General features: G+C 35.5%; 2 protein-coding genes across 7 annotated transcripts in view; both read left to right on the top strand.

Moving 5' to 3' along the window:
* LOC106877617 (uncharacterized) overlaps positions 1-6,707 on the top strand; it is a 95,970-nt gene extending 89,263 nt beyond the window's left edge. For 4 of the 6 annotated variants that reach the window (XM_089359118.1, XM_014926578.3, XM_089359116.1 and 1 more), the window contains 2 exons: positions 3,060-3,089; positions 4,124-6,707. In XM_089359118.1, coding sequence (XP_089215244.1) covers positions 4,443-5,621 — 1,179 coding nt within the window. In that variant the 5' untranslated portion in view covers positions 3,060-3,089; positions 4,124-4,442 and the 3' untranslated portion in view covers positions 5,622-6,707. Of the gene's footprint in view, positions 1-1,890; positions 2,159-3,059; positions 3,090-4,123 lie in introns of those variants that run through there. The other 2 variants (XM_014926569.3, XM_089359120.1) reach the window with 2 other exon arrangements.
* Positions 6,708-23,241: 16,534 nt separating this feature from the next.
* Positions 23,242-24,078, top strand: LOC149133714 (uncharacterized). Its single transcript, XM_089358237.1, has one exon. It carries the CDS (start codon positions 23,242-23,244, stop codon positions 24,076-24,078), a length of 837 nt encoding a protein of 278 aa, XP_089214363.1.
* Positions 24,079-24,807: the final 729 nt, after the last annotated feature.

Here is a 24,807-nt window from a genome sequence, read left to right as displayed (position 1 = left end):
AAAAGATTGTTGTTCAGCCGCTGCCCCTTCAACAACACGTTGTTGATAGGTCTGGTCTCTGGCGTGCACTACATCTGCGTACCTCCGTTTTGGGGTAGGTGGTGCGTAATCCTTTCCTTTTAGCAGATGCTTTCTGCCCTGTTTCATGTTTATGTGGTGGAGTCTTTGGTGTGCAAAACGGCAGCCTGCACCTTCCTCTCCATGCCAGCAGACACCTTTCAAGTAGAATTTGCACATTCGTGTGTGCTGTCTCTTTCTATCCTTTTTGTTATATGGATATTCAGGTCTGCTTCTTTCTTTTGGCTGTTTCATCTTTTGATTTATTGGTTTTTCCCGCTTTCAATTCTTCTTTCTTGGCCCTTTCACCTCCATGGTTTTTCGTTTTGATGGTGGTAGGGGCACTTTCACTCGGGTTTACTTTCCGAGCAGGTTTCTTGCTTGAATCTTCTTTGTTTTCTTGAGTGGGGGTGACATCTTCATCTGCATCCGTGCCTCCATCCTTGTCATCTTTGCTGTGTTTATTATCAAAGATGGCATCAAGAGTGCTGATATGGGATCTTATGAGAGCATAGGAACGTGTAAACTCCTGCTTCTTTCGTTCTATCTGTGCTAATGTTCTCGTATAACCATTGCTCTTCAGTGCAGCAGTGATTATATTATTTGGGTTTTCTCCTTCAGCACAGCGCCAGGCTCTCAAAAACAATGTCAATTCCATGCTTCTCCAGGTTCTGGACATTTTAGTGGTTAGTTTATTAATTTATCTATCTATCTATTTATTTATTTATTTAATTTTAACAGTGTGATGGAGGGTAGTAAAGAAATAGAGAAAGAAAGTGTCTATATTTAGAGAGATTGAGTGGCTGAGAGAAGAGAGGAAGAGAGGAAGAGAGAGAGAGAGAGAATGTTCGTGTCTATTCGAGAGGTTGAGAGGGAGAGAGAGAGAGAATGTTCGTGTCTATTTGAGAGGCTGAGAGAAGAAAGACGTTGTGATAGAGAGAAGTGAAAAGACAGAGAGAGAGGGGGGTATATATTTATGATAAAGGTTGAGGGTCTGAGAGAAGAAAGGCTGTGTTAGAGAGAAGTGAAGAGAAGAAATAGAGAAGAGAGAGAAAGATTGTGTCAGGAGAAAAGTAAAGAGAAAGAGAGAGTGTCTGTGTCTATGTATTTATAGTGATGAGAGAGAGAGAGAGAGAGAGAGAGAGAGAGAGAGAGAAGTTAAGAGAAGAACAGTGGAAGAGAGATTAAGGGTCTGAGAGAAGAATTATGGGATAATGGAATGAACTAAAAAGATAGAGAGTGTATCTACGTATTTAGAGAGAAGCAATAGAGAAAGGGGGGAAAAGATGGTATGATGGAGAAGAGAGCGAGAGAGAGAAGTTATATAAACTCTTGAAAAAGGATTCGACTTGGATAAGGAAAAATAAATAAATAAATAAAGGAACAAACAATTATATATCTGTAACTAAAGAAATTCTCTTTAATCATGAATAATGAAAGTTAAACCTGTCTACAATAATCTCGTAAGTCAAAAGCAAAACAGCAAAACAGAAAACACCTTATGTACATTTAACCTTCTATTTTCCCTAATATTAAGTTTTCAATAAACGACAGAAAAATAAACAGAACACAAAGATACTTATCTAGTTTTTCCAGAGATGGGTATTTCCAAGGCAGTGGAAGATTCTAAACTTCTTTTCAAGCGATGATGATACCATGTACTGCTAAATAGGAGACATTGTTTATGTTTTCGATGTTCGTAAAGGCTCCTACTTCTTCTGTTTTCCCCTTCTTCCAGACGGTTTTTCTGTAAATTTGTCTTGTTACTTTAACTCAAAAGTTATTCAGACAGATTTTTTTTTTCCTCTTTTTCTTTTTTGGTCGAAAATCGAAGTTATTTTATGTTGGTGTAGGAATTGTGGAAGGCAATTTAGCACTGGAACATTTTTTGTTTTCCGTAGTTCTTTGATATTTATTGCTTTGACACATTCTATTCCGTTGTCTATTAGCATTAATGGATATTGTCTTTTAAGTAGTACTTATTTTAGTTCCTGGAGTCTTTTATTGTGAGTTTCAAGGTTTGAGACAATTGTGCAGATTCTTCTTGCTAGATTGAAGGGGGTATTATTCTTCGTGTGTTTGGAATGGCATGAGGAGAATAGTAAGTATTGCTTAGAATCTGTTTGTTTGTAGTGAATATCTGTTTCAATGATTTTGTCTCTTTTGATAATTATTATATCCAGGAATGGATATATATATATATATATATATATATATATATCCAGGAATGGTATATATATATATATATATATATATATATATATATATATATATATATATATATATATATATATATATATATATATATATAATTATATATTAATATATGTGTACTTCATTTTTGTATCGTTTAAGCAGTACATTAAACAATTAATTGATTAGTTAGTTGGTTAGATATTCAAAAGAAGTGGTATTGGATCAGCACATATTGGTATAATGACTCTCCGAAGACATGAAATATATATATGTATCTTTGATATTATTTTTTAAAAATACATGTTTTTTCTGGCCTTCTAGTACACATTTGAAATGAAAGACAGTAACCTCTTTTAATACTACCCCCAGTCAAAGTGAAGTGTTCATAACTAGACTATAGTTTATGCACATGCATAAACATAGCTAACCTCTCATTTGAATTTCTTCTTGGCAAATATTGTATGTTTGAATATCTACATCACTTTGCTATTTGTGTGTAATATAAGCTATAGAAAAATTTCTGTTGCTCTTTACTTACAAATTTATTATCATTATGTGTTTTTTCCTGCTTCTTTACTAATAATAATATTTTGTTTTAAGCCCATTTCAGTTGCTATTTTGATGTTGAAATTTTTGCGGTAGTAAGATATGTTCTTATTATTACAGCTTATGTTTCACTGTCTTTTTACAGTTAATATTCTTCATTTGTTCATCATTGTTTTTTTAATATTAAATACAATTTATGCTAACAACTGATTTGCAATATTTCGTCTTATAGCTGTCTGCTTTAAATTTTGCATTTTCAGCTGTTACAAGCTTTCATTGTTTTATCAAAGGTAAATACACTTTTAGTATTTTTCTTTTCAACATAAGTAATACTAAGATTACATTGTTATTAAATATCTACATATCAGTTTGCTTCACTTCACTTTCATTTTGTATGTAACAATATTTGATTACATAACTGCATGTTACATATAAACAAACAATATGCTTCTTTTATTTGGTTTACATCAAAAGAGTGACAACAATGTGAATGTGATAGGCTTGATTTTTCTCTACACATAAATGTAGATAGGCTAATGGTATTTACAATGATATTGTGCTTAGTAACGAATACAAACTGTATTAAAAATGTGCCAAAGTGTGTGTGTGTGTGTGTGTGTATATATATATATATATATATATTAAAATTTATTGGCAATAAGTTTTCATTGCTTTTATAAATGCATGTTCTTTTAATATCAATGTGTTTCATCTTAGAGCTCTATTTTATGTTTTCCACTGTTGACATTCAAGCTTCCTTCATGTTGCATGTCTTGCCACCGCTCTTCCCACATGCATGCCATATACACTATAGGAATATATGATACAATGATATCAAATTAATGTAAAACTTGCTATCTTAAAAATAACATATTCACACTAGTATATATAATGTTACACAATTTGAAGATGTGGCTGACATCAGTAGTTACATTATACAACCCTTATATATGTTGCATGATGTAATTTGTACAACAAATTAAAACAAAGTTTGATATTAAAGTGGATATTTAAGGTGGCAAGCTGGCAGAATCACTAGCATACTGGGCCAAATGCTTAGTTGCATTTCATCTGTTTTTATGTTCTGAGTTCAAATTCCACTAAGGTTGACTTTGCCTTTCATCCTTCTTGGGTTGATAAAATAAGTACTAGTTGAGCACTGGAGTTGATATAATTTTACTGGCCTTGTGCCAAAATTTGAAACCAATATTAAGGTAGATGTTTATATCAGCAGTTTATAAATTTAGAAATGTAAGATTTCCACTGTTTAATCTTTACATTTTAAATATCTTCTGCATCTTATACGGTTTCTGTATTATTTCAGAATATCAGATGACATTGGCATAACAGAAGTTTTTGCTTGAGAAGCATCATCAATATCTATCATCTTTTAAAGACTAAAGGAAGACACTAGAGAAAAGTGATTATTTTGTTTTGATAAATATATTGTAAATTGCTGTGAAACATTTCTTGTAATTGAATGTGAATGTCTGGAAAATTATTTTACTTTCTTATTAAACATGGATTATTAGGAAGTTTATTGCATCTTCTGATCTCATTGATGAGAATATAGCATCAGAAAGTTTTCATAGGATAAATTATAAAAACAAAAAAAGACATAATTTGTAGTGAGATAATAGAAAATGAATTGTGAGAACAAGGTTAAATGTAAAATACAATCTAAAAAGATTGGTTTACCTTATGATATAAGGAAAGAGAAAAGGAAACCATCATACCATTGTGATATCTGTGGTAAATCATTCTGTAGAGAAGGCAACTTTACTACTCACAAAAGCATTCACACAGGAGATGAGCCTTATCATTGTGATATATGTGATACATCATTCTCTCACAAAATCCACTTAACAAATCACAAGCACATTCAGACTGGTGAAAAACCATATCACTGTGACATCTGTGGGAAATCATTTTCTGAAAAGGGCCACTTAACTACACACAAACGTATTCATACAGGAGAGAAACCATATCACTGTGACATTTGTGGTAAATCTTTCTCTCATGGAATTACCTTAACTAATCATAAACGCATTCATACAGGAGAGAAACCATATCACTGTGATATTTGTGGTAAATCATTTTCTCGAAATTATCATTTAACTACTCACAAACACATTCATACAGGAGAGAAGCCATACCATTGTGATATCTGTGGGAAATTATTCTCTCAAACAAGCCACTTAACCACTCATAAACGTATTCATACAGGAGAAGAACCATACCACTGTGATATCTGTGGTAAATTATTCTCACAAACAAGTCATTTAACAACTCACAAACGTATTCATAGAGGGGAAAAGCCATATCATTGTGATATCTGTGGAAAATCATTCTCTCGAAATGATTACTTAATTACTCACAAACGAATCCATACAGGAGAAAAACCATATCGCTGTGAGATTTGTGGTAAATCATTTTCTCAGAATTGTGAGTTAACATCTCACAAACGGATTCATACAGGAGAGAAGCCATATCATTGTGATATCTGTGGTAAATCATTCTCTCATGGACTTACCTTAACAACTCACAAACGCATTCACACAGGAGAGAAGCCATATCACTGTGATATCTGTGGTAAATCATTCTCTCGAAATCATCATTTGACTGAACACAAACGCATTCATACAGGAGAGAAGCCATACCACTGTGATATCTGTGGTAAGTCATTCTCCCGAAATGATCACTTAACTAATCACAAACGCATTCATACTGGAGAGAAGCCTTGTCACTGTGATGTCTGTGATAAATCATTCTCTCAAAAATGTCACTTAACTACACATATATGTATTCATACAGTAGAGTAACTGTATCTTTATCAAAAATACTTCTCTGAAAAAATGTCTTCAATCTACATTGATGAAATACCTTGTCACTGTGATAATTTTTTGTAAAACCTTCCTTTCAGAATATATGCATGATACTTTACATATATTCTGGATCATATATACATTCTTTCATCATATACCATGAGAATTTTGTTAAGTATATATCCCATCAAAGAATGCTTCTGCTGTTGGTTTAGATTTATGTAATTTTATCATTTCTTTTATTTATGCAAAGTGGATCATATAATTTGTGAATTATCATCATCAAAATGTACATTCTACATACTGGAATGTGTTGAACCTGTCTATTATACATAATGTTACATATAATATGAATCTTTTGTCATCTTTTCTGTAAGACCTAGAATCCTAACTTCTGATCTCATTACTCATTGTAAATAATCCTTAATAACTTGAAATTGAAATAAAGCTGGTTCATTATTAAATTATTCACTTATCATTTTATACACAGAACTAGTCAAAAACTTGGGCAATGTATGATAAAAGATGCAAATTTCTCCAAACTGGTCTTCACTAACTGTTAACTTTGAAACTGTAATTTAATAATGTTATTTGATACTCAATACCAGGTACCAAAGGTTATGCAGTGAATGAGAAATAAACAATAGGATAACTTTGTACATTAAATAGTGGTGGTGATGGACATTGTATACATAATGTAGTCAGTCTGTTGAGGTTAGCCAAGTAAAAAGCATTCTAAGAAAAACATATTTCACAATTCACTGATACTGTTTAAAATTACATACATGTATAAAACTTACATGTGTGATATTTTGTTATTTATGATATCTAGAACAAACAACACCAGCATACAAGGTATTGAAATTTTTATAAAGTGGTATAACTATTGATGTCAATCTTGTCTGCTGTTTTGGGGAATATTGCTGGAAAGCAATGGCTCCCAAGCTTTTTCAGGCTGCTGCCCCCTTGACACCCAGGCCACATTCCTAGCGCCCCATCCCAACTAACCATCACAAGCATAGACCTCTTTCTGAAGCAAATTCACAGCAACTGTATTTTACAAATAAAATTTAACCTAACAAACCTATTATTTTGTTGTTTTTACACGAATTGCCTTACTTTTCTTCAACACCCCTTGTAATTTTCCAGTGCTCCCAGTGGGGTAATACCACCTACTTTGGGAGTAAAGTGAAAGATAATTTTCTAAATAATTTTACAATGTGAACATTTTTCAGTAAGGTAGTGTGCATCTTAATGTATACAACTGTAAAGAAGAAAATCGGAATTCATTATTTAACTATATTAAGGGGAAATAAATATCAGTAGTATTGAGGTTACCTGAAATACTTTTGATATACTAAGCAAAGTTAGATGTTTCTTTAAATTTCCTTGTTGAGAACAGTAATCCAACACACCATGACATGTAAAGAATGTTATTGTGTTTTGACCAACAGATTCATTGCGTACTCAAATCAACAGACATTATTTATATTTTCAGTTCAGTTCAGTAATATGATATTTATAAAGATAGGTGGTGGGATACAGTTATAACATGACAGTTGTTTATTAACCCAACTAAATGAAAATCTCAGTAGACCCTGGCAGTAATTAAAGTCAAAAATTATATGAACAAAACTAAATGCAGGAAACAATTCCAGAACTCTACTTTTCAAGTTGTGCTCTGAACTGCTTGTGTCATTCTTATTTTTACCGTTTCTCCATATTTGCATGGGTTGAATGGTCTTCTCAAACACAGCATCTTACTATAATGGGTGTTATGTCCATTTGTCTGTCTGTACCCTCTTCACAGTCAAGCGGTTGGACCAATTGTCACAATGTTTTTCGGTATTACAAAGGAGGTAATCAGGCAAGCTTTAAAAAAAAAATGTGAAAAGTATGATTTTTGAAGGTAATTGTTCAGTTTACTGCTATAAAAAATAAATGAAAAATTACAGACGTAACAAAAAGTAAATAAAAATTAAGGGGGAGATAACTAATAAAAGAAGCAAAGGGAAGTAATCCAACTTACTTCTCCACTGAATTATGCCACATGTGAAAGTTTTAGTTTAGGATAGCTTTATTAATAAATGATTATGATGGCTTTGGTTCAGCTTTAATCGATGTATGAAAAATTACTGATATTGAGCATTGTATTAACAAATCACCTTTGATTTTTTTTGTCAAAATTCCAGCAATGAGGATTAACTCTGGATCCCTCCCCCCCATCATTTTCTTCGCGAATTTAGAGGTTTTAAATTTGCGATACTATCCCTTCATTTCCCATCATTGATGGACAGATTCCTAAAGATTCCACTTGTGCATTCACAACAAACAAGACACATGTCCAAACTTTAGATTGTGTAGGTTTACACATGGCCAGTTATACATCACTATGAGTAGAGCAATGGACTCCAGTAATTTGAAAATTACTGTCGACCAAACAGAAAATATCATCTACAAAGAAGTTTTGTAATCATATTGATATTATCAAAAGGAATTTGAGTCATAATTTAAATAAGAAACTGTGAACTTTGAATGTATAAGAATATAAACAAGCGTAAAATAGTGTTAAGAACTAAAATAAAAGTATATCTAAATAACATTTTTTTCTTGATACTTTTTATGTAGTGGTTGAAGAAAGCTCTAGCTTTCGTTAGGAGTGGTCCACATAACCATTCATGATACAGAGGCTGAGAGCCTATTTCAATTCAAGAGTGAATTGTCATCACATGTCACTTAGTTGCAAACATGTAATATAGCTGCAATATAATGTTGTATCACCAGCAATAAGACACCACCCAGTAATCTATCAAGTCCATTTACACATTTCTCAATGCATACTGCTGTTATGACTTCCCCCCTTCATTTTATGCCTCCATTGTACATGGGTAGATTTGCTAGTCTTGCTAATTGTCATAAATAAAACAGAGCTTGTGTGTGTGTGCGCGTATGTTCCTTATGGACCCATCCAAAAACTGAGTTGCAGATTTTGATGTATGAGGTATCAAAAGATTCAGTAATCTTTCGGCTACCAAATAAAGTATGTTTTTTGCACAACTCTTTTTTACTACAAAAATAACCTCAAAAATGAAGTTGGGTTGCCTAATTTTGAGGTCTTTAACTAAGGGAGGCAACTCTGTGTGTGTATTTTGTGAAAAAATACCTTGTCTCAGAATATTTTACACAATAATTTTTTTAAGAAATCTGGACATCTTTCTTATTGCTAACCATTCAACTTCAAATTACAATTGTTAATTGTTGGAAGTCAAGTAGACTGAGATATACAAATAGTGTTATCATATAGAGTGGAAGTTCAATATGAAGTTTTGAACTCATCTTGTGGTTAGTAATCCATTACCTTAAATTTGAAGCCATTAAGTCTTTAAACATATTTTACTGGGTTTAGTCTTTTGACTGTCACCACGATGGAGTATCACCTTCAAAAGTTTAATTGATCATTTTGACCTCAGTATGCATTTCAATCTGACATTTATTTTATAGAACTCTGCTTGATGAACTGCTAACTTTGAGACATAGCGGGACACAATACTTGATTTAACAACAAATGTAAACACACACATATTAGGTGCAAGAATGACTGTGTGGTTGAGAAGTTTGCTTCCCAACCACATAATTCCACATTCAGTCCCTCTGCATAGTACGTACCTTAGGCAGGTGTTTTCTACTATAGCCTTAGGCCAACCACGGAGTTGTGACTGAATTTGGTAGATGGAAACTGCAGTGTTATTCATCAGAAAATGACTGAAAAACATGTTTATAAAGAATAGTTGTTTGCTTCATACTCCTTGTGTGCTGAATCTATCCATAAGAAAGGAACAAATAATACACTGTGGCTATAGGTCATAACATGCGGGCATCATGGGTGTATTGCTAGTGTTTCTTAAAATATCCAAATTTCATAAATGAGGTATCAAAATGTTTTTGGACGGTCTCCAAGATACAGAACAGTAGAAATTACATTTAAATATTTTCAAAAATTCATAGTGATACCTATTTTTAGCTAAGAACAACTGCAGTGTCTTACTGGGCGAAGGGCATTGGTCATACCCCATTCAGGTGCGAACCCAAACTACATCACATTTTTCCCTTCATTGCAGAATTAACAGTCAAGACTGTTAAAGTATTTTGTCTGATCAAATTCATCCTATGGTTGCAGAACATTCTAGTTAAGTTGAACATCTTATCTGACCACCACAGTCCCCAGATTTCAATATTATTGAACATTTAGGGTGCATTTTAGAACAAGTAAGGAGTTGATATCCTCCACCATCATCACTACATGAACTGGAGACTGTTTTAGCTGAAGAATGTACAAAAATTCCTTTGGAAACAATTCAAACTTTGTACGAGTTCACACCTCATAGAATTCAAGCTGTAATTACTGCCAAAGGCAGTCCTGCTCTATGTTAAAATAAATTTGTTTAAAATTTTAAGGTGTTTCCATTATTTTGTCCAAACCCTGTATATATATATTTATATAGGTGGATGACATGCAAATACTCATGAATTGCATTTCTGCTTCTTGCAAGGCATTTGGACTTGGCATTAGCCTGGACAAGACTGTTGTAATGTTCCAACCTGCACCAGGAAATCCATATGTGAAACCAGCTATCTTGGTTGAAGGAACAATTCTGAAGGTAGTAGACAAGTTTGTCTACCTGGGCAGCACACTCAGCCATTCTTGCTCCCTGGATGAGGAATATGTTTCAGGTTGCAGAGAGCAACTAATTCCTTCCGGTCTTTTCAGTCTCGTGTCTGGTCCCAGCATGACATAGCAAGGCAAACAAAAGTTGCTGTGTACCGTGCTTGTGTACTAACATCGCTCCTCTACTCGTGTGAAACATGGACTCTGTACAAACGTCAGGTAAGGGTCCTTAAACGCTTTCATCAAAGATGTCTCAGGCACATTCTCAATGTTGGCTGGACCTCAAGGATTCCAGACACACAGATCCTGAGGACAGCTGATATCTTGAGTATTGAGGTGATGGTTCACAAGCACCTGTTACATTGCACTGGACACGTTATTAGAATGAAGGATAGCAGGATTCCTAAGCAGATGCTCTATGGAGAACTTGTGAATTGAAGGAGACTCCGGCAGAAACCAAGGCTGCGCTTTAAGGACTGTGTCAAGTCCTCATTAAAGGCCTGTGATATGCAGGACATTAACTGGGAGAACAATGCCTGTCATTGCCACGGATGGAGGAAACAGGTTAAGGAGGGGATCAACACTTTTGAGAGAGCACGTATCCAGCATGAAGAATTTAAGCGAGCTGCGCGAAAGTGCACAGCTCGTATAGTGAATGGGGAAAGCTTAATCTGCAATGTTTGCAGTCGTGTACGCTTATCAAGAGCAGGGCTCATTAGCCACCAATGGAGCCGTAAATGCAAAATGTAAGTTGGTACTAGAGCGCAGAATGTTCCTGAAGGACGGCAATGATCCTCCTTGGTCACGAGTGGACGGCCATCATATATATGTGTATGTGTATGTATGTATAAATATATATATACACACACACACACACACACACACACACACACACATGTGGTTTGAGTACCATCCGTGTAGCATCTCTTATATACATTCCCATTACTTTCACCTATGTTCCTGCCGTAAGGCTTTACTTCCACACATGCCAGCTTAATTCAATTTATCCTTAGTCAAAAGACACCTGTTGTTTCTATTTGTAATTGTGTACCATTTTTCCGTGTTTTTCTGTCGTTGTTTTCGTATTCATTTGCTTGCTTTCTTCCAAAGAACTAGCACTCTTAGCTTAGATTGTCTTGGGGCTGGCCGGATTAGAGTAGTCTCGAGGGTAACTGGCCAAAACAGGTGGTGTGTGTCAAAAGAAGTTGGGGAAGATTTTCACAAATTGAGGCAGCTTATATTATTAGAGGAGTTCAAACAGTGTGTTCATGTTGATATTAGGACTTATTAGGAAGAGCAGAGAGTAGAACAGTTACAAGAGGCAGCTAGTTTAGCAGATGATTACTCTATTACTCATGAACCTGAGTTCAAGCTGTATGGTTATTATCCTCAGGATAATTTTGAGTCAGGTCAGACAAGTAAGTCAATTTATTCAGCTCAGTCAGGTTCGAATCCTAACAAGTCCAGTGGTTCAGAGTTAAAAAAGTCAACCAATCCATTTGTTTCTAAATCTGATTCAAATTTCCATTCTAAAATTATTTTTAGATATTGTAGAAAATCAGGCCATTTGATCCCTGAGTGTAAAAAGCTCAAGTTAAACACTCAATCACAAATCTTACTCCACACTTTTGTGAATGTCAAGTCTCAGCCTATTTCCAGCATTATTAACACTGAGGAGCAGTTTGTTTCAGGAGTTCAGTCACCAAAGTCTGCTATTTTTGTTGATGAGGGGTACTTGCCTTTTATTTCAAAAGGTTATGTTCTCACTAGAGGGTGATAAGTCCACATTACGACCCATTACTATTTTAAGGGACACAGGCGCAGTCTATATTGTTGGAAGGTACTCTTCCTTTCTTGGAAGTGTCGTCTGCTAACTCTGATGTTTTATTAGAGGGTATTAATGGATTTTCAGGTGCACCTCTATATTTTGTTGATTTGCAGTCAGATTTTATGTCTGATTTGGTGAAAGTTGATGTTAAGAAAACTCTCCCAGTATCAGGTGTAGACTTGCTTATTGGAAATGATTTAGCAGGGTCTAAGGTTTTGTCTGATTCACATGTTAGCATTGAGCCAAGCACTTCTGGGAGCACTGAATCCCTTCAGGAAATAATACCTGACATTTTTCCCTCATGTGCTGTGACTCGTTCTATGGCTAACTCGATCTCACAAGAGATTTCCAAAAACATCTCAAAAGAGATTCCAGGTAATATCTCGAAAGAGATTTCAGATAACAACACCTCGAAAGAGAATTTTAATGAGAATGATAGTTATGATCTTGCTGGATCTTTTATGGATCATTCTCTACAGGATTCCTTTTTAAGTGAGAGTACTTTTATTCCGAGCAGTACAGCTCAGTTTTTGAGGCCTGACCCTGTACTCACTCGTTTGCAGCTCATTTCATCTCAGGGCGATGATCCTGAAATTCAAACATTGGCTTGCCGAGCACTTTCCAACAATGAGGTCGTTAAGGTTCCTGTTTATTATTACAACCAAGATGGTGCTTTGATGAGAAAATGGAGACTGCCAGAAGTTTCTGCAGAGGATGAATGGAAAGTATTTCATCAAATTGTTGTTCCTCAAGTTTATCGTGAACATGTGCTCAGTTTGGCTCATGACACTCCATTAACAGGTCATTTAGGAGTTAACAAAACTTGTGATAGGATTTTGGCTCATTTCTTTTGGCCTAGATTGCGTCAGGATGTGTCACAGTTTTGTAAGACTTGTCATACTTGTCAGGTGGTAGGAAAGTCCAATCAGAAAATCCCTCCTGCCCCATTAAAGCCCATTCCCACATCTGAAGAGCCATTCAGTAGAGTCATTATTGATTGTGTTGGTCCATTGCCAAAAACTAAGTCTGGTAATCAATATCTGTTGACAATTATGTGCGTGTCAACAAGGTTCCCTGAGGCTAGCCCATTGAGGAAGATTACAGCTCCTGTGATACTTAAGGCTTTGATCAAGTTTTTCACTATGGTTGGTTTGCCTAAAGAGGTTCAGTCTGATCAAGGGTCTAATTTCATGTCAAGTTTGTTTCAACAGGCAATGTATGAGTTGGGAATTAGACAGGTTAAGTCTAGTGCTTACCATCTGGAGTCCCAAGGGGCATTGGAAAGATTTCATCAGACTCTTAAAAATATGATCAGAGTTTATTACTTTGAAACAGAGAAAGAATGGGATGAAGGCATTCAGTTGTTGTTTGCAGTCAGGGAGTCAGTTCAGGAGTCATTAGGATTTAGTCCCTTTGAGTTAGTTTTTGGTCACACTGTCAGGGGCCCACTCAAACACTTGAAAGAATTATGGCTTAATGACCAATCACAATTGAACTTGCTAGACTATGTGTCTACTTTTCAAAATAGACTTTTCAAAGCTACTGAAGTGACCAGAGAAAATTTGAAGAAATCACAGGACAAATGAAAGCCATTTATGACAAAAACTGTAAAGCTCGAAATTTCAGTCTTGGCGACAAGGTTTTGGTGTTACTACCCATTCCTGGTCAACCATTTAGAGCCAAATACCATGGTCTATATTTGATTGATAAGAAAGTCAGTGATACTGACTAATTGTTCAAACTCCAGGCTGCCGAAAACAAAAACGGCTTTGTCACATGAACATAATCAAAAAGTATTATGACAGGTCTAAAAGTGTGCCTCCAAAAGTCATTTCTATTGCCTCACCTATTGATCATGATTCAGACAAATTGAAAGAAGAATGTGAGCATTTGAAATTTGATGATTTGGCTGAGAAGGTAAAAAAATTCTGAAGTGTTAGCAAATATTCATGAAAAGTCACCTTACTCCAGAACAACAATGTCAATTGTCAGATTTGCTTCATGAATACGTACATTTATTTCCGGATGTAACTGGTCGTACTGATTTAGTTAGTCTTGATATTGATGTTGGTGATTCAAAACCTGTTAAACAATATACTTATCGACTTAAACCGCTCGAGTTGGAACATCTCCGAAAAGAGGTCAACTACACGTTGGAGAATGACATCATTGAACCAAGTGACAGTGAGTGGAGCTCGCCATGCATCCTAGTACCGAAGCCTGATGGTACTTTTCATTGTTGTACAGACCTGAAGCGTGTGAACTCTTTGTCTAAGACAGATTCATACCCCATACCAAGAATTGATGACAGTATAGAAAGAATCAGTCAAGCCAAATATGTGAATAAGTTTGACTTACTGAAGGGGTATTATCAAATTACTTTAACGGAACGTGCCAAGAAGATTTCTGCTTTTGCTACGCCGGATGACTATACTAATATAAAGTCATGCCATTTGGACTGAAGAATGCCCTGGCCACTTTTCAACGCCTCATGAATAACATCACTTCAGGGCTTCAGGGCATCGAAACCTACACTGGTGACATCATCGACCATTCTATGGAGTGGGACGAACATGTAAAGAGGATGCGTGCCATCTTTGAGAAACTTACACAGGCAAAACTGACTATAAGTCTTGCGAAATGTTAATTTGCCCAGGCAAATGTGGTGTTTTTAGGATATGTTGTTGGTCAGGGCCAGGTACAACCGGTTAAAGCAAAGGTAGAAGCTATTGCGAAATTCCCAGTTCTATCAAACAAGAAGGACCTTATGACATTCCTGAGTATGGCTGGTTATTACAGAAAATTTTGTCCAAATTTCTCTGATGTTGTGGCCCCTCTCACTAATTTGTTGAAAAAAGTGTCAAATTTGTTTGGAGTGACAATTGTCAGGCCGCATTTGAGAAAGTAAAAGCCATTCTCATGAGTTCTCCAGTTTTGATAGCACCAGATCTTGGGAAACCATTTAAGCTTTCTATTGATGCAAGTGACATTGGTGTTGGTGGTGTTCTGTTTCAATCAGATGAAAAGGGTGTTGATCATCCTGTTTGTTATTACTCAAAGAAATTTGACAAACACCAGTGAAATTATTCTACCATTGAAAAAGAAACCCTTGCTTTGTTGTTGTCATTGCAACATTTTGACGTATACTTGGGAACCACCAAGTATCCCATTGAAGTGTTCACTGACCACAATCCGCTGACTTTTCTGCACAAGATATCTCTATTTTTGTATTCCTTTTTCCTTTCTTTTCTTTATTCCTTTTATTATTTTCTTCTTCCTTTTTCTTGTTTCTCTTTCCTTCTTTTTTCTCTCCTTTTTTTTCTCTCTTTATTTCTCTATTCCTGTTTTCGATTTGACCTTACTAATACATTCCCTACTTTTAGGTCACTTTAAACAGAACCCTTGATTCAATAACACTGTATAAACTCTGTATTTGGAATTACCAATTTCAAAGACTGTTGGATTTTACTCATAGGGTATTGGAATCTTAATAATGGATTTACAAATGCAATGACCAATCTTAAAGGCTATTGGATTTTACTCACAAGGTATTAGAATCTTATATGTATATATGTATAAATAAACTTATATGGATATAGTTCTTATCCAAATTAAAGGCACAGCTATGAGAACGAGGTTTGCTGCCGTTTATGCGAATTCGGTGATGGGTTACTTAGAATAAAAACTCTACCAGGAAATAGAGGAGAGATACAACACTGAATTTAGGAAGTATATTGAAAAAGTATGGAAGAGATACCTCAACGATTGCTTTATAATCTGGACAAAATCTCAAAACACTGTGGAAGAATTCAACACCCTCCTGAACAACCTACACCCATCCATCCAATTTACAAAGGAGATGAGCAGTACCAAATTACCATTTCTAGATATAATGGTAGTTAAAAAGAACACTGCCATTACCACAGATATATATTATAAACACACAGATATACACCAATACCTGAATTTTAAATTGTGCCATCCACCCCATACAAAACGTAACATCTCATACTGCTTAGCCAGAAGAATCTGTACTATTGTAGAGGATCTAGAGACCAGAAATCAGCGTCTGATGGAACTGAAAGAATTTCTGCTCAAACAAAAATACCAGTCACTACTTATAGAAAATGGTATTCAGCGGGCTTCGAAAATACCCATACAACAACTGAGGACACCGCAAAGAAGAGAAAAACAAGAACAAATCATACCATTTATGGTGACACACAATCTATGCCACCAGAACATCTTCAATATCACTAAAATAAACCTACCAATCATTGCACAAAGTAAGGAATTGAGAAATATCATTACAGATCAAAGTATAACTTTCAATAAGAGACAACCTAAAAACTTGAAAAAGCTATTAACAAAGGCAAGGTTTGACCTCAGCAACAAAAATCAAACATTCACTGTGTCCAAATGCAATGATAGCCGATGCGGTACATGCCAATCAATTCATACCGGCCCATATATGAACACGAAAACAGGGAAAATATTCACCAATGCGAACATGAACTGCAAAAGTAGAAATCTAATCTACTGCATCAAATGCCCAAATTGTGAAGAACTGTACGTTGGCCAGACAGGTAATGCATTATCAGAACGCTCACGCGTGCATCGACAACGGATTAAAAACCCAGAGGTCTGCCAAATACCACTGAGTAACCATCTGGCAACATGTGGTCGAAAAACTTTTATGATATTTCCATTTCATAAACTTTACAACCTGAATGAAATTGAGAGAAAATGGAAAGAGAAGGACTTTATTAAGAAATTCAAACCCACTCTTAACAAACAATGATTAAATTAATCTTACTTGGGGTTTAAAAATCTTATCCCTATAACCAAAACACAAAGAATCTCTCAAATGTCATCATTTCTAAAAATAAACATTGAAAAATGGTTTGGTATCATCTCTAAAAATAGCCAAACACCTACTGCTGCTGTCCAAAGGAATGTGTATAAAGGGCAAAAAGACAGCCAGTCAACTACAGTTAAAACACTTCTGTCACACAGGACCTTGATGACTGCTAGAAAGCAGGAAAGTATACTAGTCCTTATATATTTAATACTCAATATTTCATTTATTCAATAAGACATTCAATACTTCATTTCATTTTACTATTTATATTATATATTCCATATTCTATATCACACATTAATTTTATAAGAATATAAATAAAACATAAAAAAACAGACAGAGTTGGAACTCTTTTAAATAATATATTCCTCTATACACTATCATACAAACCCCTCTTTTTATTTTTTATTTATATATATATACGTTTACGCCGATAGCATTTCCTCTCTGCAAGCTCACCATAAAATAGCTGTTTCAGCATGCATTCATCTGCCATTCAAGCAATATGGCCATACCATCTCAATTGGTTCCTCAAAATAATAGCTTTAATTGAGGTGATGCCTGAAGAAGCAAGGACATCTGTGTTTGGAGTAAAAGAACTTCATTGCAACGTAAACCTAAAAAAAAGGTTTAAGGACGGCATAAGGACTACTATGAAGTCATTTTGAATGGTTCCAGAAGATATAGAAACTCTTGCTTCGGATCGAGTTGGATGGCGAACAAAGGTGTGGAGTGGAGTAAAAGCATTTGAAGAAGCCAGGATAACGCAAGTAGAACTCAAAAGAGATATAATGAAGAATGTAGCGATCGAGAAAGTGAATGACAATGACCTTTTTGTGTGCACAGTCTGTGACAGACCATGCCTGTCTTTGGCTGGCCTCAAATCTCATCTGCGAACGCATAGAAAACAAACCTCCACCAACTATTCTGACTATATGTCTGTGCATGCCAGATCTACAAAGAGTAGAATTTATCTGCAGGTCTTGGTGGTCCAAATAAGAGGTGCAATCTATGTGCGTGTCTGTTCAGAACATTGGTTTAAAAAGCCACATCAGACGCCATGATGGTGCTAAGGTGTAGGTACAGGAGGTGGTCAAACTCTGTATAAGGAGTAGACAACCACCATATATATATATATGTGTGTGTGTGTGTGTGTGTATATATATATATATATATATGTATATATATATATATATATATATATATATAGAGAGAGAGAGAGAGAGAGAGAAAGATTAAGGTACTCAGAAATCTGGATGTTTGTACATTTACAGATTTTTATTAATGTCACATATTAAATAAAGTGCTTTTCACCTACTCATGTAGGATTTTCAAATTTTTTTGAGAAGACCTTGCTGAAGGTCTCTTTATATAGTTTTATTGAGTGTGTAGGGGTGGAGAGAGAGGTATATAGGATAGTAAAAGAGGGTGAGGAAAAGTGAGAGAGAGAGTGTGTGAGTGTGTGTTTTTTTGTGTTGGTGTGTGTGTCTGTGTGTGCGCATGTGTGTGTCGATGGGAAAGAGAAAAGAAGAAAATTGGGTTCATAGCTGGTTAGTTCTTTTCAATGATAAGTTTATTTTTAGCCTTTTAAAGGAATGGCAAAAGCAGGTGTGATCGTTTTGAAGAAGTTGCTTTTCAAAAAAAGAATCTTTGGTGTCATTGTCTAGTAGGAGAGTGTGGGTGCGTTTTTGTGTGTGTGTGTGTGTGTGTGTATGTGTGCGTGTGTGTCTGTGTGCATTCGTGTGTGTGTGCCTGTGTATTTGAAAGGTGTGTCAGTGGGAAGAGGAAGATTCTGTTTCCACTTCCCTCCTCTTCCCACTGACACACCTTTCAAATACACAGGCACACACACACGCACGCACACAGACACACACGCACACATACACACACACAAAAACGCACCCACACTCTCCTACTAGACAATGACACCAAAGATTCTTTTTTTGAAAAACAACTTCTTCAAAACAATCACACCTGCTTTTGCCATTCCTTTAAAAGGCTAAAAATAAACTTATCATTGAAAAGAACTAACCAGCTATGAACCCAATTTTCTTCTTTTCTTTTTCCCATCGACACACACACGCACACACACAGACACACACACCAACACAAAAAAACACACACTCACACACACACTCTCTCTCACTTTTCCTCACCCTCTCTTACTATCCTATATATCTCTCTCTCCACCCCTACACACTCAATAAAACTATATAAAGAGACCCTCCCCAAGGTCTTCTCAAAACAATTTGAAAATCCTACAAGACTAGGTGAAAAGCACTTTATTTAATACTAGCAGAAATACCCGGCGTTGCCCGGGTTAAAGAGAATAATGAAATCTAAACACGCCGTCTAGACTACGCAACCCTCAACTGTTAGTAGCTACGATACCATATTTCTACATTAATAACTCTCCAATCCATGCCAGCATGGAACATAGATATTAAGTGGAATGCTAGAAGAAAGTTTTCAACTCATATGTATATAAAGTAAATACACGTAATTCAGAAACACGTTTTGTGTATTTTATTTCATAACCAAACAAACAGGTACAGATTATAAATAATGAAAGGCCAATTTTGGTGATTCATTTGACAGAGGTAGTAGAGAGACAATGCGATGATAAATCTGAGGTTGGATCTTGAAAGTTTGGATGAATGCTGCCTCAGTTAAATCTCTTGTGGTTCCAAATGATGTCATCTGTAGTACAGCGTCGTATTGTCTAATTTTGTTTTGCAAATGTTAGGAATCTTGGTCAGTTGATGATAACAGTTTCTTCAATAGCTCTGGAGGTTGGGGATTGTGGAATTGTTGGCAATGTTTTTAACTTTGGTGTTATATGTATTGGTTGAATTTCTTTGACATATGAAATTTATGTATTTTCACTGGGTTTGTAAAAGAGAGTTGTGTAGTTCTCGAGTTTTAGGGATTCACACAGACACACAGACAGACAGACACACAGAGAGACAGACACACATTCTCATCTTTATATATAGAGATATATATATACACACACACACGCACCCAAACACACGTATATATATGTATATCAATATAAATATATGAAAGTCAATGAAGTTTCGTAAAAGAAGGTGATCATGTACATACTTTGTTGCTGTTGTGATTATAACACCTCATTGTAAACAATGTTCCTTGTTTTCCCTTGTGGAGCATATGCAAATAGGTTTTTTTTTGCTGCCCACTCTTGAGCAGCCAACATACAGTTGTCCATGTGAGAAGCAGGGCTCTTCCATGTTATGTTCGGGTTAAAATTTCATCAACATCAAAAATATATGAATTTTCATGGGAGTTATGGCCGTTATGCATAGAATGTAATTTCCAAATTTCATAAAGATCCATTCAGTACTTTTGACGTAGTTTTGGATAAGAAAACAAATGACTAATGTGTGTGTTTGTGTTCATGTGTATGTGTGTGATGGGTGTATATATGTATAGATATCTGTATGCATGTATATATATATATATATATATATATATATATATATGTATACATATTACATTTACATCTATATATATATATATATATATATATATATATATATATATATACATCTACACATATGTATACATATACATGTATGCATATAGATCTATATCTATATATATATCTATACATATACGTGTACATATACATCTATATATATATACATATACATCTCTCTCTCTCTCTTTCTCTCTCTCTGAAAGTATCTGTCATTACAGTATCGAAATGTGATTGTTTAAGTTAGAGGAATAACGTGTACATATACATCTATATGTATACATATACATCTCTCTTTCTCTTTCTCTCTCTCTTTCTCTTTCTCTCTCTCTCTCTCTCTCTGAAAGTATCTGTCATTACAGTATCGAAATGTGATTGTTGCAGTTAGTGGAATAGTTTCATTTTTAAAGTGAAAGTATTTGACATGAGTGTTTTTGTTTCACTTTTGACATGTAATACTTAAATAGTGGAGGAGATATTATGTTGCCGTGGGCTCGAACTCTGCAAGAAGTTAAAAAATTTTTTTTGACTAAAACACAACTGGAACCCTAAGTAAGGCATGTGTAAAATTTGAATGAAATTGGTTGCGTAGTTCTCGAGTTTTAGGGATTCACACACACAGACAGACAGACACACATTCTCATTTTTAATATATAGATGTAACATTAATAAAAATCTGTAAATGTACAAACATCCAGATTTCTGAGTACCTTAATTTTTTTCTATATAATTTCTGTACATCACCTCCAAACCTTCCAATATATTTACTTGGATGTACAAGACATCAGAATAGATGCATCAGTACCAGACCTACGAACAAAGGATAACAAGAATACAGAAAACGTCACAGAAATACACAACATCGAAGAGAATGGAACAGAATTAGACCCGCAACGGACTAATACCAAACACACAGAAGACCTAACACAAATCTGCGAAATATGCAACATCAAAATCAATGAGACAGAATCACACTTGCAGCAAGAAAATACCAGAAGTATGGAAGATCTACTCACAGAAACCTGCAGTAAGTTAAATTTACTCCTTTCAAAAATTGATACAGTCTTCGCAAATTTTGACTTCCTTATAAATACCATCCGAACACAAGATATTCTCCCAAAAAATAATCAAGCAATCATAACTGACAACACAAATCTCTTGGCGGGACCACCCCAATCACAAAGAAAAACAAATGGAGAAAAAAAAAAAATGACACACATCAAGAAAAACCTTCAAAGCCCCAAGACTGGAACAAACTTCTAAACCAACGCAAACATGCTTATTGGAAAAGCATTCGTTGTAAGAACATAGCCGACATATACCAAAACTGGCGGGACAAGAAGAACCCAATACTCCCTAGAAAATTCCTTATCAAAGAAATAAGGGGTGAAACACTGGAAGAAACAACAATATGTGCAAATCTAGCTCTATGCTGACTAGAAACAGAAATTTCCCTTCTACAAACACGAAGCTTAAATCAGGAAGATATGATTAAAACAACTGACGCCGTCATAATGGCTGAAATAACAGAGAGGAATAATAACCAAAACAAAGAAAATCTACACCAATTATGGAAAGAGGATACTAAACGAGAAGAGGAAAGATCCAGAATTATGTGGACCAAACAACAGGAATGGTTCTCAAACTACGAAAGGAACTATGGGGAAAAATCCATTATGAAAACAAAACCACCAAAACAAACGAAAAGATACAACAAACCAAAATCACAAACCTATTGGACCCCCAGACACCCACATAAACCCTACCAAACACAAACCAAAATCCAACTCCTTGCACTGCCAAACCCCCCAATAAACAGACACACAAAATATGCAAGACAACAAGACACATACAACCAATAACCTATAACACTTGGAGAGAACAAACAGAACATGAACAATCACCAACACATAACGCTGGATACCCTAAATGGATACACACATGGAACAATAGACAAGTAGATAAAAATCAACACATAACCTACAATAAAAATCGAGGATATCCAAACCATACAAACACCAACCTCATGCGACCCCACAACTTTGCAAGATGAATAAAAGACAACCACCACCATCAAAACAATACAAACACACAATATGAACCATTCAACTACCCACAAGAAAACCTGAACCCCAGGAATGGAAATAGGCCCAACAAACACAGAAGATGGGAAGAAAACAACTACCGCAGACAAAACAACACATACAGACCATATAGACCACCCCTGCCTCTACAAGAAAACCTAAAACCTGAAAATGGAATTTGGAGACATAACAACACAACCCCTTTTTTAGAGAAAGGATACTTCAACAATACTCCAGACCCAACACACCAAAGATTACAAATGTACACACGAAACACATAGACCTCAAAATAATAAACCTATCTAAAAGAGAACTTAGCAAAAATGAAATGAACCTACTATTAAAAGGCCTCAAATTTACACCCACACCCACACCAAATCTCATAGAACTAAAAACTGATATAGACAACTTTAGCTGCCGCCTCCGCCTTATGGAATTCTTTGAAAATAAGGAAACAGAAGATAACTCAATCATAAAAAAAAAATCCCATTTCACCCCCCACAAGGGATGTGACAAACACCTAGACGCATACATAGAGACAATCTCCAAATTCCCTCTCAACACACATAAATGCAAACAGAACCTCTGCAGAGGAGAAAAACAAGCCTTACAAACACTAAAAAATGACAAGTCGATCATTTTAAAAGAAGCTGACAAAGGTGGAGCAATAGTAATTATGGATACAGATTACTACAAAGAAAAGATACTGGAGATGCTTAATAACCAGACATACTACAAAGAGGAATCAACACAACCAGAGAAAGCAACAATAAAAATAATTGGAACATTGATCAATGAATACCAAGACTCCTTTACAGACAAGGAGAAAGACTATTTATGCAACTCAAGAACCAAAGAACGCAATTTTTATGGATTACCCAAAATCCATAAAAGCTCGGAAATACAGGGAGCCATAAATGAACAGAGGAACCACTATATAAGAATACAAAGACCTGCAGACCTCACAATGAGACCCATTGTTGCAGGGCCCCAAGAGCCAACACAGCAACTAAGCCACTTCATAGATATACTCCTCAAACCTTTATTCCCACTGATACCAAGCTACATAAGGGATGACATAGACTTCCTCACACACATTCCAAATACGGTTCCAGAAAACACCATACTTGCAAGCTTCGATGTCACAAACTTATACACAAACATACCACACACTCTTGGTCTGGAAGCGATAAAATACTGGGTAGAGAAATATAGGGAACTCATAGATAAACATTTCAAAACAGACTTTATCACCAAAGCCACCCAATTAATACTTGAAGAGAACACATTTTCATTTAACAACAAACCATACCGACAGTTAAAGGGCACGGCGATGGGTACGAAATTCGCACCTTCATATGCCAACCTAGTGATGGGTTTCCTTGAGAACAAGCTATACGATGAAATAGGGAACACCTTCGAACACAACTTCAGAGAAGACGTCAAGAAAAAGTGGAAACGCTACCTCGATGACTGTTTCATCTTTTGGAACAGATCAGAAGAAGATCTATGAACATTCCACAACATCCTCAACACACTGCACCCATCTATCCACTTCACAATAGATACCAACTACAACGAACTCCCCTTCCTAGACATCAACATCAAGATACACAACTCCATCGTTACAACAGACATCCACTACAAAAAAACCGACACACACCAATATTTAAATTTCTACTCCTGCCACCCATCCCACATAAAGAGAAACATTCCATATAGTATGGCAAGACGCATATGCAGCATAGTGACCGACTCACAGACACGCCACATAAGACTAGAGGAACTTAAAAACTTCCTACTAGAACAAAAATACCCACTCACCTTAATAGAAAACGGAATCGAAAGAGCAACAAAACTGGACATCACACAACTCAGAACACCAAAAAAGAAAAACAAAGAAAACATCATCCCTTTCATTAACACACACAACCCTACAATCACCAACATGTTTCACATTATACACTCAAACCTACCAATAATCCAACAAAGCCCCAAAATGGAAAACCTACTAAACAAACATTGCATAAAAAACAGTAAACGCCAAGAAAAAAACTTAAAGAAACACCTAACAAGAGCGAAATTCTAAGCAGAGAATAAAACCGAATTCTAAGTAAAAGAGTGTGGAGATGGTAGATGTGGAACCTGCAGCAACCCCATCTACAAATATATAGAGGGGAATAAACAGATAAAATTTAAGAGTGGTCACACATTCAAAGTAAATGCAGACATGAACTGCAAG

The sequence above is a fragment of the Octopus bimaculoides genome, chromosome 10 (genome assembly GCF_046866305.1).
Source record: "Octopus bimaculoides isolate indiv1 chromosome 10, ASM4686630v1, whole genome shotgun sequence".
Taxonomy (NCBI): domain Eukaryota; kingdom Metazoa; phylum Mollusca; class Cephalopoda; order Octopoda; family Octopodidae; genus Octopus; species Octopus bimaculoides.
The sequence above is the reverse complement of the archived record's forward strand: the minus strand, read 5'-3'. Positions and strand labels throughout refer to the sequence as shown.

Excerpts from the sequence above, each read along its gene's own strand:
- LOC149133714 (XM_089358237.1), top strand. The coding sequence starts at position 23,242 with ATGGATACAGATTACTACAAAGAAAAGATACTGGAGATGCTTAATAAC.